Source organism: Peromyscus eremicus, chromosome 8a (assembly GCF_949786415.1).
Source record: "Peromyscus eremicus chromosome 8a, PerEre_H2_v1, whole genome shotgun sequence".
Taxonomy (NCBI): domain Eukaryota; kingdom Metazoa; phylum Chordata; class Mammalia; order Rodentia; family Cricetidae; genus Peromyscus; species Peromyscus eremicus.
The window spans coordinates 100,131,478-100,145,101 of NC_081423.1; the positions used below are offsets into that span (position 1 = coordinate 100,131,478).

The window sequence follows — 13,624 nt, forward strand, 5'->3', positions numbered from 1 at the left end:
ACCTCTCGGGAGCTGAGACAAACTGGTATGCACCACCACAGCCTGATGGATGCCTCAGTCCCTGCAGGGATCCGTCCCCTGACACCCGTCGCTTCCATACCATATTCTCATCTTACTAAAAACGACAAGATTGACACAGGATTGCTTTAAAAGTGGCATCGAGATTGTGACTCGGGGAGAGTGACGTGTGAAATGGCCATGAAGGAAAAGGAGAGCTGACTTTAAGAATGAGAGTGCAGGGCAGAGGAAGTGTGAGGTGGCTTGAGGGACCCTGTGGGGTTCACATCTGCCTAGTGAGCTAAGGTCCCCAGGGTCTAACATTTGGGCAGTGAGAGCAGAGTGGAGACATAGGTAACACCTGGTGGCTGGTTGGATGGGAGAGAGGAGGGGACAGGAGATAAGTCCGGGTGACAGGAAACTGCTTCATGGGAAGACAGTTGGGGATGAGAGTGACAAAGGCAGCCTGTGAGGCTTGTGGGTGCCCACAGGGCACGGGCAGTGGCCCTGGAGTAGCTTCTAAGCAGTGTGGTAGAGCAGAGGCTGTGTGGCTAGGAGGGGGTTCCTGCTTCTGCATGTCCACACTTACACATGTATACACGCACACACACGAGTCCCATGCACGCACATGCTTGGCCTGAGGGCGGTCTCATTTAAGCCACGTTCCTAATCGGCACTCCACGAGGTTCCCAGGGGCACCACGAGGATCTCACCACAGTATGTAGGTACCTTATTCAGAGACTTGTAGGGGTCGGGGTCACTGAAGGCGAAGGGGGCGTCACGTCTGAACTTTTCCCTGAATTCGTGCTGCTTCAGCTGTAAGAGAGCAAGGGAGGGCGGTATGTGCCATGCCTGGTTCAGAGCATCCCAGCCAGCTGCACTCCCCCCCCCCGCGCCCCCCCCCGTGCCCCCCCCATCAGGCTACCTCAAACTGTTGACACTTGCGCCGCAGGATGTTAACCTCGTTGGCCTGGAGGGGCGCCACGTTCTGCTTCACCTGAATGGCCAGCTTCTTGGTGTTGGTCCACTGCTCCGGCAGCTCCTGTGGGAGGCAAAGGCCAGGGAGGTCTCTTCCCGTTTTGCCTTTGGAGTTAGTTTTTTTTTTTCTTTTCTTTTTAAGTATTTAATATGTCTGAGTGTTTGCCCGCATGTAGATATGTGTACCATGTGCATGCAGCACCCGGAGAGATCAGAGGAAGGGTGTCAGATCCTCTGGAACTGGAGTTACAGACAGTCGTGAGCTGCCATGTGGGTGCTGGGAACTAAATCCAGGCCATCTCCCCAGCCCCTCACTTTTAAACCCTCTCCCGTGAGGTAACTGCAGGCTCAGGAGAGACTTCTAAGTGGCACAAAGTGCTCTTGTCCCACTCAGCCCCAGAATGGTGAACCGAGAAGGCTCTGTGTCCTCTGCCAACCAGAACTTTCTCTACCCTTCATCACGTTCAGCAGCCTGAACCTGTCTACGTTGCACACTGTGCACATGTGCATGTGTGTGTCTACATGTGTATGGATCCATGTGTGCATGTGTGTGCCTGTGTAAGTGCCTATATGCACATCCGTGCATGTGAGCACCCGTGTGTACATTTGTGCATGTGTGCCTGTGCACCAGTGTATAGTTTTAAGCCTTTTACCCAGGCAGAGGTGTGTGTATGTCCCACGGTCAGGCTAAGGACCCAGGACCGGAAATTACAAAACAGGTGGTAACATCCAGGCCATCGAGCCTCCCTGAGCAGGATGAGGCATTCCTGCTCAGCCTGCCTTGTGTGGTGCCCATCCACCCCAGCTGCCCCCTTGCATGGCCTGGGAGCCCCTAGAAACTGGCTACATGCGTCAAGCCCTTATGGCGTCAACTGGACTGTGAGCAGGTTGGCTGGGGCAGGCACAAGCCTGTTGCTTAAGGTTCAGACCCAGCCAACTCTGGGCCCTCTGCAGCACAGGGCCATGGACCTGTGGCTCCTTGTCCCTTGTTACTCCTGAGCCATGGGTCTGGACAGTGGTTAGAGTTGGTGCATACAGACAGGGGAATGGACCTGGTGCCACTGGACACGGAGGGATGGGGGAAGGGAGGGAAGGAGGTTAGTTGATGGGCTTGGAAGGAGATGGCGGAAGGCAGGGCCTCCTTGGAGGTCCCCCAGAGGGACTTCCCCCATCCTGCTCAGCCTATAGCTCAGCAGCATAGACTTCTTTCATGTTGACAACGGATGTCATGTGAGCAGTGAGTGGCAGGGCACAGACAGTCTCTGGTCCCTTCTTCATTCACTAATCTCCAGGGGCTCTCTCCGCCCTGGTCTCCATCAGCTTTCACACCCACCTGGAGTGACCTCCACACTCAAGAGGATATGTGCAACATGGAGATGGTTTTAACCCCATGAAACCATCAGTAGGATATTCCCAGCCTCGGGGACCACCTTGGCCCTGTTCTCCAGGAGGACTCCGTCTCCTGCCTCGGTACCTCTGGGAATCCAGAGTCCGGCGGGTGTGGAGCCTGCGGTGACCTGGCAGAGCACTTCAGCTCCGCCGGGACCTACCTGTAGCTTCAAGTGGGTCTCCTCCGGCATCTCCTCCCCATAGGTCTTGAGCAGTTCGATGGTTTGCTTCAGGGGCTCAAACATGCTGTCGGTGGCCACCTGCCTCTCTTTGACTTTCATCAAGTGCCCCATCACCTCCACCAGCCCATCGTAGTCCCCCTCCTTGAGAGGTTTCTTTAGGCCCGATCGAGTGATGGTCATGAAGCTTTCCAGATCAGCAAGACTACAGAGCAAGGGGACTCTCTGTGAGGCGCTCAGCTCCTCCTTGGGTGCTGCCTCAGTGTCAGCTCGGTAAGGACACTTGATTGCCATGCGAGACACCACCAGGAGAGGGACAGCCGCTGGCCCCATATGGTCCCCTCAGTCTAGATGTCACAAAGATCCTATTAACTTAGACCAGGCTGGTTCCTGAGCCGGACCTTGAAAGCCACAGCTCAAAGTGGCCAGCAGGCCTCCCAGATGGGCTCAGCTGGAGAGTATGCTCATGTTGCTGCGGCTGATTCTGATGCTACAATTACTGGCGGGCTGTTCCGGCAGCCTTTCTTCCAGACCCAAGGCTCCCTCACGGAGCGCGAGGGGTACTTCACTTCCCCTCTGGCTTCACCCTCTTACCTGCCCCCGACTGGTCACACACTGAGCCACAGGCAGAGGTGGAAGGCCCCAGTTTCTCTCCCGGGCTGTCCAGGGGTCCCAGGGAGACCCGCGTGGGTCTTACACTTGGGTGTCCTAACAGTGGGTTGCAGCCTCACCTGTTGATGACGTGGTTGCTCAGGTGTCGCTTGAACAGTAAGCTCCAGCGCTTGATGGTGTTGAGCAAGGCCTGCTTGAAGGGCCGACAGTCACACTGCAGCCAGCCGTGGAAGACCTTGGTGTTCTCGCACCTGGACACCTCCTCGTACAGCTTCTCATAGGAGTCGATCTACCCAACACAGCCGCGGGCTCCGTCAGCCACACGCCCGCGCTTCCCCTGAGACCAGCACTGCTTTCTGGCTGGCTGTGAAGGGCAGCCAGGTGGCCCAGGGTGCCAAGACCACTACACCACCTGTTTGTCCTTGTCCCAACACCCCAGGGTGCCTTCTGCTCCTTCCCTTCAAGGGAACGGTCAGACAGAGGGGGATGGGATTGGGGGACAAAGGCTGCCCCTCAACTCACGGGAGTGCTTGCCCACTCTGGGCCATCCCATCCTTGTGAGGTGGCTTCCTCTCACTTGCAGGGGACAGGGGTGGGGGTGGTTCCCTCTCACTCAATGTGGAGATCTGCAGGGACCGGTTCATTTTCTGGATTTGATGCTCTGACACCTGGGCCCTTGCTGACCCTGGAGGCTGATTCCTAGACAACAAGCCCTTGCCTGGAGCCGGCCTGAGTGCGGGGCTCCCAACCACCTCTTACTGGGCTCTCACGGAGTCTTATGCTCACGATCAACAGTCCCCTGTCCTCGTCACCACAGGACAGGACACCGACCAGCTCAGCACAGTACCCTCACCAAGCTGACTGAAGCTGTTCACACTACCAGCCTAGTAGAACCTGCTGAAGGCTCTTCCCAGAGCCTTGGCATAGAGGAGCCGCAGGGGCACTAGTGTCCCAACCTTGCTCTGCGTCCTGGGACACTTGTGGTCCCCCATGTGGCGTGGTTCGGTATGGCATACCACTCCTGGCCTCACCAGCCCTGAGCCACAGCAAAACCCACGTTGTAACCATGCCTCCCAAGTTTCAAATCAGGCCCCGAGGTCATCTACCAGAAGATGCAGGAGAAGATGACGGGGGGGGGGGCCGGGGGGGACAGCACACAGTTCCAGCACACACACCTGCTGCTGGAACTGAGCCAGGGTGGGTGGCGTCTTGGGGATGGTGTCGTCCATCCGGGTGTCCAGCTCCTCAAGGGTGGGTGCGTGCCCAAAGATGAGGAAGTTCTTCATAAACTCTTGAAGGTCATCCACCCAGAGGTAGGAGTACCTTTCGAAGGAGTCCTGGTACTCCTCAGCCACCTTCATGGCCCCAATGACCAGGCTGGATACTTCCTCCCGCATCTCTATGAGGTCTGTAGTGTCCTCCAGGTCTGTCTGCAGGCAGGGGAGCGGGGACAATGGATGGGGAATTTGCTCCCAGCCCAGAAGAGTAGCTCTCTATGGTGAGAGTGCTGCTGAGTAACCCGGATGGGGAGCCTGTCTGCGTGCAGTACCCTCATGGTACAAGTTTTGGTCAAGGTGACTTTGGTCTGTCTGACCCCAAGGTGACTTGGGTGCCAGCTCATCCATTCTGTATTTGTACAGACCTTGGCTGTGTGACATGTGCTGGGATGGGCAATAGGGACACAGACAGGGCTCACATGGACTGCTTAAGGTGGGAGTGGACATCTGTCCAATCATAACAAACCCAGAAAATGACCCCCTTGTTAAATCTCAGTAAATGTTATCTATGATATATGAAAACTGATTGGATCTGCACCTGGCCGTTTATGAGGTCATTAAAATTCCTCATTACATTCTGCGAAGATCTGCGCTTCAAACTCCCTCCCAGATGTGCCCCTGCTTCTGGCTAGTAATGCTAGGGAAAGTGGTATTCTGTTTTTGTACATTTCTACATGTCTAATGATTTCTGTCAAGTTTCATTTTTATTTTGATCTTGATGCCTTTCATCCTTCACTAGTTCTCATCATGCAAGTTTAAATCTTCTGACGAAAACAGACATGTGCACACACATCCCCCCGCCCTCCCCCGTCTCCCCCCCCCCCAAGACACCTCCTTCCAGCTGCTTGCTATCAGAGAACCCACACCACTGGACAGTGCCAATGAGGCAGAAACCTAGAGAAGGAAACGCCTCCACCTTGTGTAGCTATGCTCAAGAATCAAACATTCCTTCTCCAAGGAGGCTCCCCCAGAACTCAGGAAGCAGAGGGACCTCACAAGGGCCAGGACACTCCTGACACTTACAGGATTCCAAGCTGACCCCCGGCCGTCTGAGCAGTATGTGCAGGCAAGGGGACACTCTGAGAGGGTTGCCTGCGACTCCTGCAAGCTGCTTCAGAGAGGCAACCATTGTGACTTGTCTCCTGTCCTTGGGTGGGCTTTTTGGTGGAACAGCTGCCTTTGAGCAACCCACAATTCGCTCAGGAACCCCAGTAAACTCACTGGTTCTCTGAGCCAGACTTGAGTGGGGCAGGCTCCCGGGGTTACTGTCGGTACTCTATCTGAGATGGACTGACATCTGTTTATGTCTACCCAGGAAAAGTCACCTGACATCCCCTTCACATCGTCTGTCTTCATATCCCCTTGCCCTCATCCTGGCTGCCACCAGTAGGCATTCAAAAGTTTAGTGTGCACCCACGGAAAGACGGGCTTCTGTCAGCTTAAATGGGACCACAGTGGAAACAGTGCCCCAGCCTCACAGGGATGCTCTCATGACCAGGACTGCTTCCCGGGCCTGGCTCATTGTAACTGCTCAATGGGGGCAGGGTATCCAATGGCTCCAGTCTGGGATCGACACCGAAACTCTGGGTTTTGTGTTTTACCATACCCAGGATCTGAGCAGACTCAACAATCAACACGCTCAGATCCGATGGGTGTGGGAGGTGGCAGACAGCATCTGCGAGAGTTCATCTCCATGGTCAGCTTGGATGGGTTTAGAATCATCTCTCGGTATGGCTGTGAAAACTCCTAGAGTGGCTGAACTCTGGTGTGAAGAACCACTCTGAATGCAGGAGGCACCATTTCAGACTAAAGCATCAGGGAGAAAGCCGGCTGAGTCCCAACATCCATCGCTCTCTTCCCGCCTGGGGACTGAGCAGACAGCAACCACAAACTCTTTACTCTCATCACCAGGCTTTGCCAGGCTAGGCCATCACCAGCTGGTACCCAAGCAGGGAAAGGCAGAAAGGTGGCAGTGGACCAAGACTGACCTTGTAGTTAATTCTGCCCTTGGCCAGACGAGGGATGAGCCTGGCTACATTGTAGAGGTCATTGATCAGGCCCTCGATCAGTGCCAGGAAGCCGTCCTCTTCGCCCATCTCCAGAGACGGGTTGTAAGTCAGTCCTTCCTCATCCAACTCCATGCGGATCTCAAACAGGGGAGCGATACTCTCCTGAAATTAGTCATTGGGGGTTCAGTGCCTCAAGCTGCTGCTAAATGAGGCCCAGTCGCCCATTCAAGGCTCTAGCTAATGAGTGGCTAGCTCTTGCTGGTTCAGACCACTTCAGCCAGGTACACCGTCGTGGGCTCAAGGCCAGCAAGGACAGGCTAGGGAAGAGTGTGAGGAGACAGATCGCTGAGCTCAGGGTGGCCAATCACCAGCTGCCTGGCCCTGGGAGAGTCACTTCACGTAAAGCCAGGATCATCATTTCATAGGATGGAGACAGTGGCCATCCATCACTCCTAGCTACCATGAGGACAAAGAATATGTAGCTAGGTAAGTTCTCATATTCCCATGTGCCTGCAGCCAGTCTATGTCTGGATGCCTCTGGTGAGGCTGCAAAGCCACGGGGTATGAGCCCCATCTGCCAGGGCTCTTCCCATTATACCAGGGACTCTTGGGTTATGTGCCATGGCCTACAAGTGTCCACCTCAGACTCAGGTCCCATCAGACCCATGACAGATAGACAGACTCTGGGCCCCCAAGTTCTCTATGCCAAGGAGAGCTATTTACTAGTGTTGAGAGGCCCTACAGGGTATTGATGGTCAGTCATCATGAAAGATGACCAGGTTTTTCTGAACACTAATGCAGAGGCTGGCTCCTGCCATGGGGCCATGGGAACTCTCTGGCAGTGTTGTGGGGAGGGGGACCTTTGTGGTTTTGGTGGCGACTCCCCTTGCTCTGCTGCTGTGAATGACACCTTGTCAGCTTTATCACTGACATCCAGCAACAGTGTGGGGTTGCTTTGTGAACCTTATGGTCGGGAGCAATGCCTGCTTACATCAACAGAATTTTAGGTCTGCAATTTGTTATGGCTGTGATTGACATGAGATGGGCAGAATTCTTGTCACGAGGGTAGAGTCTGACTACAGTGGGCTTGGAGCTGCAAGTCTGTACCTTTGGGCCTTTCCTTCTTCCTCCATGAAATTACACAACATTAAGACCTGCTCCACAAGGGCCCCTCGCTGATCTTAGACTGTGAGCTGTGTGTACGCCTGTTGTCTCTAACTCACCCAGCCTCTGGTATTCTGCTATAGCAGCAGAGAACATACCAAGACAATTACTGACCAGCAATGGAGATGTGTGTCAGGTTTGCACATGACCCATCTGCCCTCTGTGGCTTCTGGGAGGTCCTCTCAATGCCGCCACCCTGTCCTGGGCTGGGTGGGTCTTTGCCTTCCCCTACTGGCAGCGTCAGGATCCTTTGGGAACTGTTGTATTACAGTATAGAATTGAAATGTGCCCAGGAGCTTAAGTGCCTGGTCCCTGGTGTAGCAGTGATGGGACCATGAGAACTCTGACCTCATCAATGGACTAATCTGTTGATGGATTTGTAGCTTCCTGGCTGCCATGGTGTGAGCATCTTTGCTCATCAATGGGCTCCCCGCCATGGGGCTCTGCTCACCACAGCCCAGAAGCAAGAATCTTTGGGATGGTGATCTATAAACTAGATCTTTCTTCCTTGAAGTTACTTTTTGAGTTCTCAGGTGTTCTGTCACACTGTAACAAGGCATGGGAGGGAAGGTGTCATCCCCTTAGAGAACGCAACTCAGTGAGACTCACTGGCACACCTTGGTTACACAGAGGTGAAGCTTAGCTACTGACGTTACTGGGAAGAGTCCCTCTGCCACAATCCTGAGAAGGGAACAGGGGTAATTGACATCACCCAGCAGCAAGGTGGGAGCATTTTCTCAGACCTGTTCAGGTACCCTAAGGTGCATTTGGGTTATGGCAGATCTAAGGTGATTGTCATCCTGAGGGCCTGCAATTGGGGGTGTTCTCTGGCTTGCAGGACCTTTAGTTTTAAAACCATGGCAAGCTGGCCACCTCAAACAGACTTTGAATCTGTTAATCCACAAAACTGCTTGCTCTTTCCTCAGGCAAATCAGAAGCACAGATTCCAACACAGATCTCTCTCTCTCTCTCTCTCTCTCTCTCTCTCTCTCTCTCTCTCTCTCTCTCACACACACACACACACACACACACACACACACACACACACACACATCAATAACTTACGTCCATAGTCATGTTGTCCATTAAGTAATTTAGAGATTTGCGGACGAAGCGGTCAAACTCATCTAAGACCATGCTGTCAATATAGTTGACGTAATCCTTCCAGGACTGGCTGGTTGTATCTGCTCTGAACAGTTCTGCATTTTCCTGCGTGGAAGCAAACCATTGGCTGTGATTTTACTGACGCACACTTAGCTCTCTGTTCTGCCTAGCCCATGACAGGATGAGTCATCCCTGTCTTTGTTTAGTTCAGAGACACTCAAAGCAGATGTTTTAAGCCCCTTGGGTGTATTGGGCTCTTTGCCATAGAAGGCTTTATGTAGGGGGCTTCCCCCCATTCCTGTAAGGTATACCTCATTTTTTAGTTTTCAGCTCAGATGTGACCTCCTCCTAATGGCTGTCCTTGAGCGTCCACTATTGGTCTTGGGTCAGGATTCCCATCCCTGACCTCACCCACATTCTCTTAAGCAACCTGCTGTTCATGCCACTACAGCACAAGTGACAACTCTGAATTATCTTGTCCTTTGATGACCATCTTTGTGACAAAGAGCTTCAATTATCCTTTCTGCAGTTGCACCTTTGACGCTTGACAGTATCTGGGTTAGAGTAGTAAAGGGCTCAGTGCACAGGGGATGGACAGATGGATGGATGGGTCGATGGATGGGTGGGTGGATGTATGGATAGAAACATTGATGGGAGAACAGCTGGGTGGGAGGTGAGTGAATAGAAGCATGGATGAGTGAGTGGGTGGATAGGTGGGTAGATGGACGTGTAGATGGATGGGTAGATAGATAGATGGTTGGATGGATGGATACATGAGTGGTTGGGTTGAGGATGAATGAAGGGGTAGATGAAGGGGTAGAAGGAAGGATGGGTGGATGAAGAAATATGTAACAGATGGAAGAGGGACAAATGGGTGACTCTATAAGACACTGAGTGCTACAGGTGAACACAAGATGAATGTAACTCAGTCCATATTCTCAGGCAAAGGAGAGAGGAGATAAGAGTCTCTGGTAACTTTAGTGTGGGGTAGAAAGGAATGGTTCAAGTAGCTGTCACCGCAGTGGATGGACGTGGTAACAAAGCCCGGCACGGGGACAGCACTGTCTCGCTGAAGCTGGAACAGGTGAGATGGGTCTCATTGGCTCTCTGGCCTCCATCTACTCAGCCTTGCTCCTTCTGCTGGGGGTCTGTCAAAGACACCCACTTTCCAGGTGGCAAAGCAGGCATGTAACCCATCTGCCCGCTGACACATGCTGGCTGTAATGTGCCACGCACACATGGGAGAGCTCCTCAGACCTCGTGTGTCCACCATGTACCCATGCAGGATGCACACAAACACACAGCAGCCTGTCCCTGTTGGCCTAGGGTGAAGATATCACCAGTCCATATGGACTATAGTGCAGGGGTTGGTGGCGCTCTGGTCACCTTGAAACAGAGGACAGAACATAACAGGAATCAGGCTTTGGAGCTCAGTGAAGACAGCCAGCTGCTCTTGGGTCAGGCCATCTTGGATGAAAGCTAATAGATTTTGTGGCCATTAGTGCACTTGTCATCTGTCATCTGAATAAAATGTTCAGTGAGGCCTCCTCTCTCTCCCCTCCACAAAGAGCAAGCAGCTTCCAAAAGACCCCTCCTCCACAACCCTCCCTGCCTCCTCCCCCGGGGTCTCCTTACCACAACCATGGCTTGGATTCTCACACCAGCATCCTTAACAGCAGCGTAGCGCTTGTTGAGATTGGCTACCCTTCCGTCCAGGTCCAGAAGGGCCTCCTTCTTGTTGTCCTTCCTCTCAAACAGGGGGTTGGCTGACCACTCCTGTTGGCAAACCACAAGACCGGCCCTTTCAGAGATGATACACTTAGTCTGGCCCCTCCTCTGTGTTCTCTGGGACATAAGCCTCCTTGTCTCTTGCCAGCCTTTCCCTGTATACCCTGAGCACCTGTGCCTAACTTCCTGAGCTAAGTTCTTGAGGGGCATGCCATTCAAGTGAAAACTGAATTCAAAACATAAAACAATTGTGAGCGGTGACTTTGCTCTTCCGTCTGTTTTTAAGTTTTATTTTTCATTTATCTGTAGATGTGTGTGCCTGTTTGTCTATATGTACACCACATGTATGTAGTCCCCACAGAACAGAAGAGGGTATTGGATCTCTCGGAACTAGAATTAGGGGTAGTTGTGAGCCACTTGATGTGGGTGCTGGGAACAGAACCCAGGTCCTCTGCAAGAGCAGCAAGTACTCTTAGCTGCTGAGTTGTCTCTCCAGCCTCCCATTTTTTGTTTCTATTGTTGCTGGTGCTGCCATTTGTTTTTCTGAGGAAGGGTCTTCCTGCATACACCTGGATGAGCTTCAAGCTCAAGATCTCCCACTTCAGCTTCCTGAGCACTTCAGGATGTGTATGCTTAGCTCAGAGCTGCCTTTCCCCCAGGCCCTGCACGTGCATCTGCGTGTGGGTGTGTGGGTGCTTGAAACATAATAAAATTATACAACTGAGAATTTACGGGAGGAAAGATTTTTTAGAAGACTTTCTGGTGTGGGAAGGATAAGATGCTTGCTGTTGAAGCATAAGGCCCTCAACTCAGATTCTGTGTAAAAGCTGGGTGCTATGGTGCATGTCTGTAAGCCCACTGAGGGGCCAGAGCTGGGGGCGGGGGCAGCTGCCTCCTGGAACTTGCTGGCTAGGCAGACTAGTCAACTGGTGAGCTCCAGGTTCAGGAGACCCTGTCTCAAAAGGTAATATGGAAAGCTATTGAGGAAAACACCTGACAACAACCTCCATTCTTCACATGTGCACACACACAGACACACACTTACATATGTATGTACACATACTTGCACACACTAAACACATGCACACTCACTCTTGCTGTGGGATGGTCTGTATGTGCTCTGATTGGTCAATAAATAAAACACTGATTGGCCAGTGGCCAGGCAGGAAGTATAGGCGGGACTAACAGAGAGGAGAATTAAGGGAACAGGAAGGGAAGGAGGAGACACTGCCAGCCGCCACCATGACAAGCAGCATGTGAAGACACCGGTAAGCCACAAGCCATGTGGCAAGGTATAGATTTATAGAAATGGATTAATTTAAGCTGTAAGAACAGTTAGCTAGAAGCCTGCCATGGCCATGCAGTTTGTAAACAATATAAGTCTCTGTGTTTACTTGGTTGGGTTTGAGCGGCTGTGGGACTGGCAGGTGAAAGAGATTTGTCCTGACTATGGGCCAGGCAGGAAAACTCTAGTTACACACTCACAACTTCCCTTTGAACACAGCCACAAGTGTTTTTCAAGTTAAGGCTCAGCCAGCGCCCCTCCCCCCCGGCCCCAGCATAGGCTACTGAGTGCAACAGTGTGGAGCTGAGTGAGTTCTGCAGAGTGACTCGGTTCTTTCTGCTTTGGGAGCACATGGACCTCACTGTCCAGAGCATCGGGTGGAGTTCCCTGGCCACCCATCACGTAGCAGCACCTCCCAGAGGCCTCCACGTGGCCCAGTGCCTCGCCCTTGGCAGCTCACTCACCTGCATGGCCTGTCTGATTCCTTCTATGTTTTGCTTGGCTTTCTGCATTCGATTCTGCAGATTATACAGTACCTCCCGCATCTCCTGGATGTACTGAAACACGCCTGCAACACAAAGCACAAGCAATCTGACCCCGGGAAGGACCCGGAAAGATGCACCCTCTTCTTGGATGGACTCGGTGCTCCGTGTGGTGGGCCGGCTCCTACAGTGTCCTGCTCTAGAACATGAAGCCAGAGTTGCCATCATGGCTTCCCTGGAGTGAAATGGAGGAACTCACGCACAATCTGCCACTATGGTGGTAGGTTGTCTTCATTTTCACCCCAGGCTCCTAGGATTGAAGCCCCTTCTCAACTATGAATGAACGAGGAGGCGACTGGGCACCTGCACAAAGCTGCCAGGGCCTGGGGAGGAGGAGGAGGGCTACGCTCTACGGCAGGAGGATGAGGGAAGAAATGTAGCCACTTTCTGCAGGAAAAGGGGCCTGCATGTTATAGACGTGGTGACATTTGGTCCCACCTTCCAGTTGAGACAGTGGCACACGGTGGGGCTGGAAAGGCTGCTGAAGGCACAGTGAAGGTCTCAGGAGGAAGGAAGTAGCAGAAGGTGGCTTATCAAGACCTCAGGGGACACCCAGGGTTGGGGGGGGGGAGTTAGGGTGATGGCTCCGTTTGCTGGTGGGACGGAGGGAGGGAGGAGAGCCTGCCACTCCACATCCGTCCTCTCCTCCAGCATCTGCCTTGAGCAACAGAGACCATATCATATGTCTTCTCTTCTGACTTACATGAGGAAGGCCAGGCCTCCAGGGACCCCACCTGGAAAGGGCTGGACCCTCAGCAGCTCCCCAGGGGGTTTTGCCCAGTTCTGTGAGTGACATGGGCAGGCTTTGTGGCCTGAGCAAGAAGATGGATGACCGTAGTTCAAGCAACTCTCTGGAGCCTGGAGGCAGAAGTGTCTACCCCAGAGCATCAGAGGACAGGTGCTGCACACACATAGACTCTCAGAACAAAGGTGACCTAGGTACCTTCGCCATTCCAGAACAACGTCGTCTCAGCGCTCAACAGTTTGACATCAATGGCTTCCAACTCTGACGTGATCAGTGGAAATTCCACCTCCATCACCGTTGTCTTTATCTGCAGAAGAAAGGTCGTGGAGTTAAGAGTTTGGTCCAAATCTCGATTCTAAACTACCTGGGATTTAACAGCATTAAGGAGTACTTATAAATGCCACCAAACCAGCCACAATCAGTATTGTCTTGGAACTGTTTCTAACTTGCACACCGGGGCTGGAGAGATGGCTCAGTGGTTAAAAGTGTGCATTACTCTTCTAGAGGGACCCGAGTTCAATTCCAAGCACCCACGTCAGGTGGCTCGCAAATGGAACTCCTGCTGCAGATGATCTGATGCCTCCAAGGATACCCACATAAACATGGTGCACACAC

At 52.8% G+C, this 13,624-nt stretch overlaps 1 protein-coding gene across 2 annotated transcripts in view; it reads right to left on the reverse strand.

The window, feature by feature from the left end:
- Positions 1-13,624, reverse strand: part of Dnah17 (dynein axonemal heavy chain 17) — a 118,570-nt gene that overhangs the window by 85,877 nt on the left and 19,069 nt on the right. Inside the window, exons 14-23 of one of the 2 annotated variants that reach the window (XM_059272217.1) lie at positions 13,208-13,316; positions 12,187-12,290; positions 10,345-10,485; positions 8,671-8,814; positions 6,421-6,603; positions 4,331-4,585; positions 3,275-3,444; positions 2,526-2,748; positions 923-1,039; positions 727-813 (exon numbers count right to left, since the gene is read on the reverse strand). In XM_059272217.1, coding sequence (XP_059128200.1) covers positions 727-813; positions 923-1,039; positions 2,526-2,748; positions 3,275-3,444; positions 4,331-4,585; positions 6,421-6,603; positions 8,671-8,814; positions 10,345-10,485; positions 12,187-12,290; positions 13,208-13,316 — 1,533 coding nt within the window. Of the gene's footprint in view, positions 1-726; positions 814-922; positions 1,040-2,525; positions 2,749-3,274; positions 3,445-4,330; positions 4,586-6,420; positions 6,604-8,670; positions 8,815-10,344; positions 10,486-12,186; positions 12,291-13,207; positions 13,317-13,624 lie in introns of those variants that run through there. The other variant, XM_059272216.1, reaches the window with a different exon arrangement.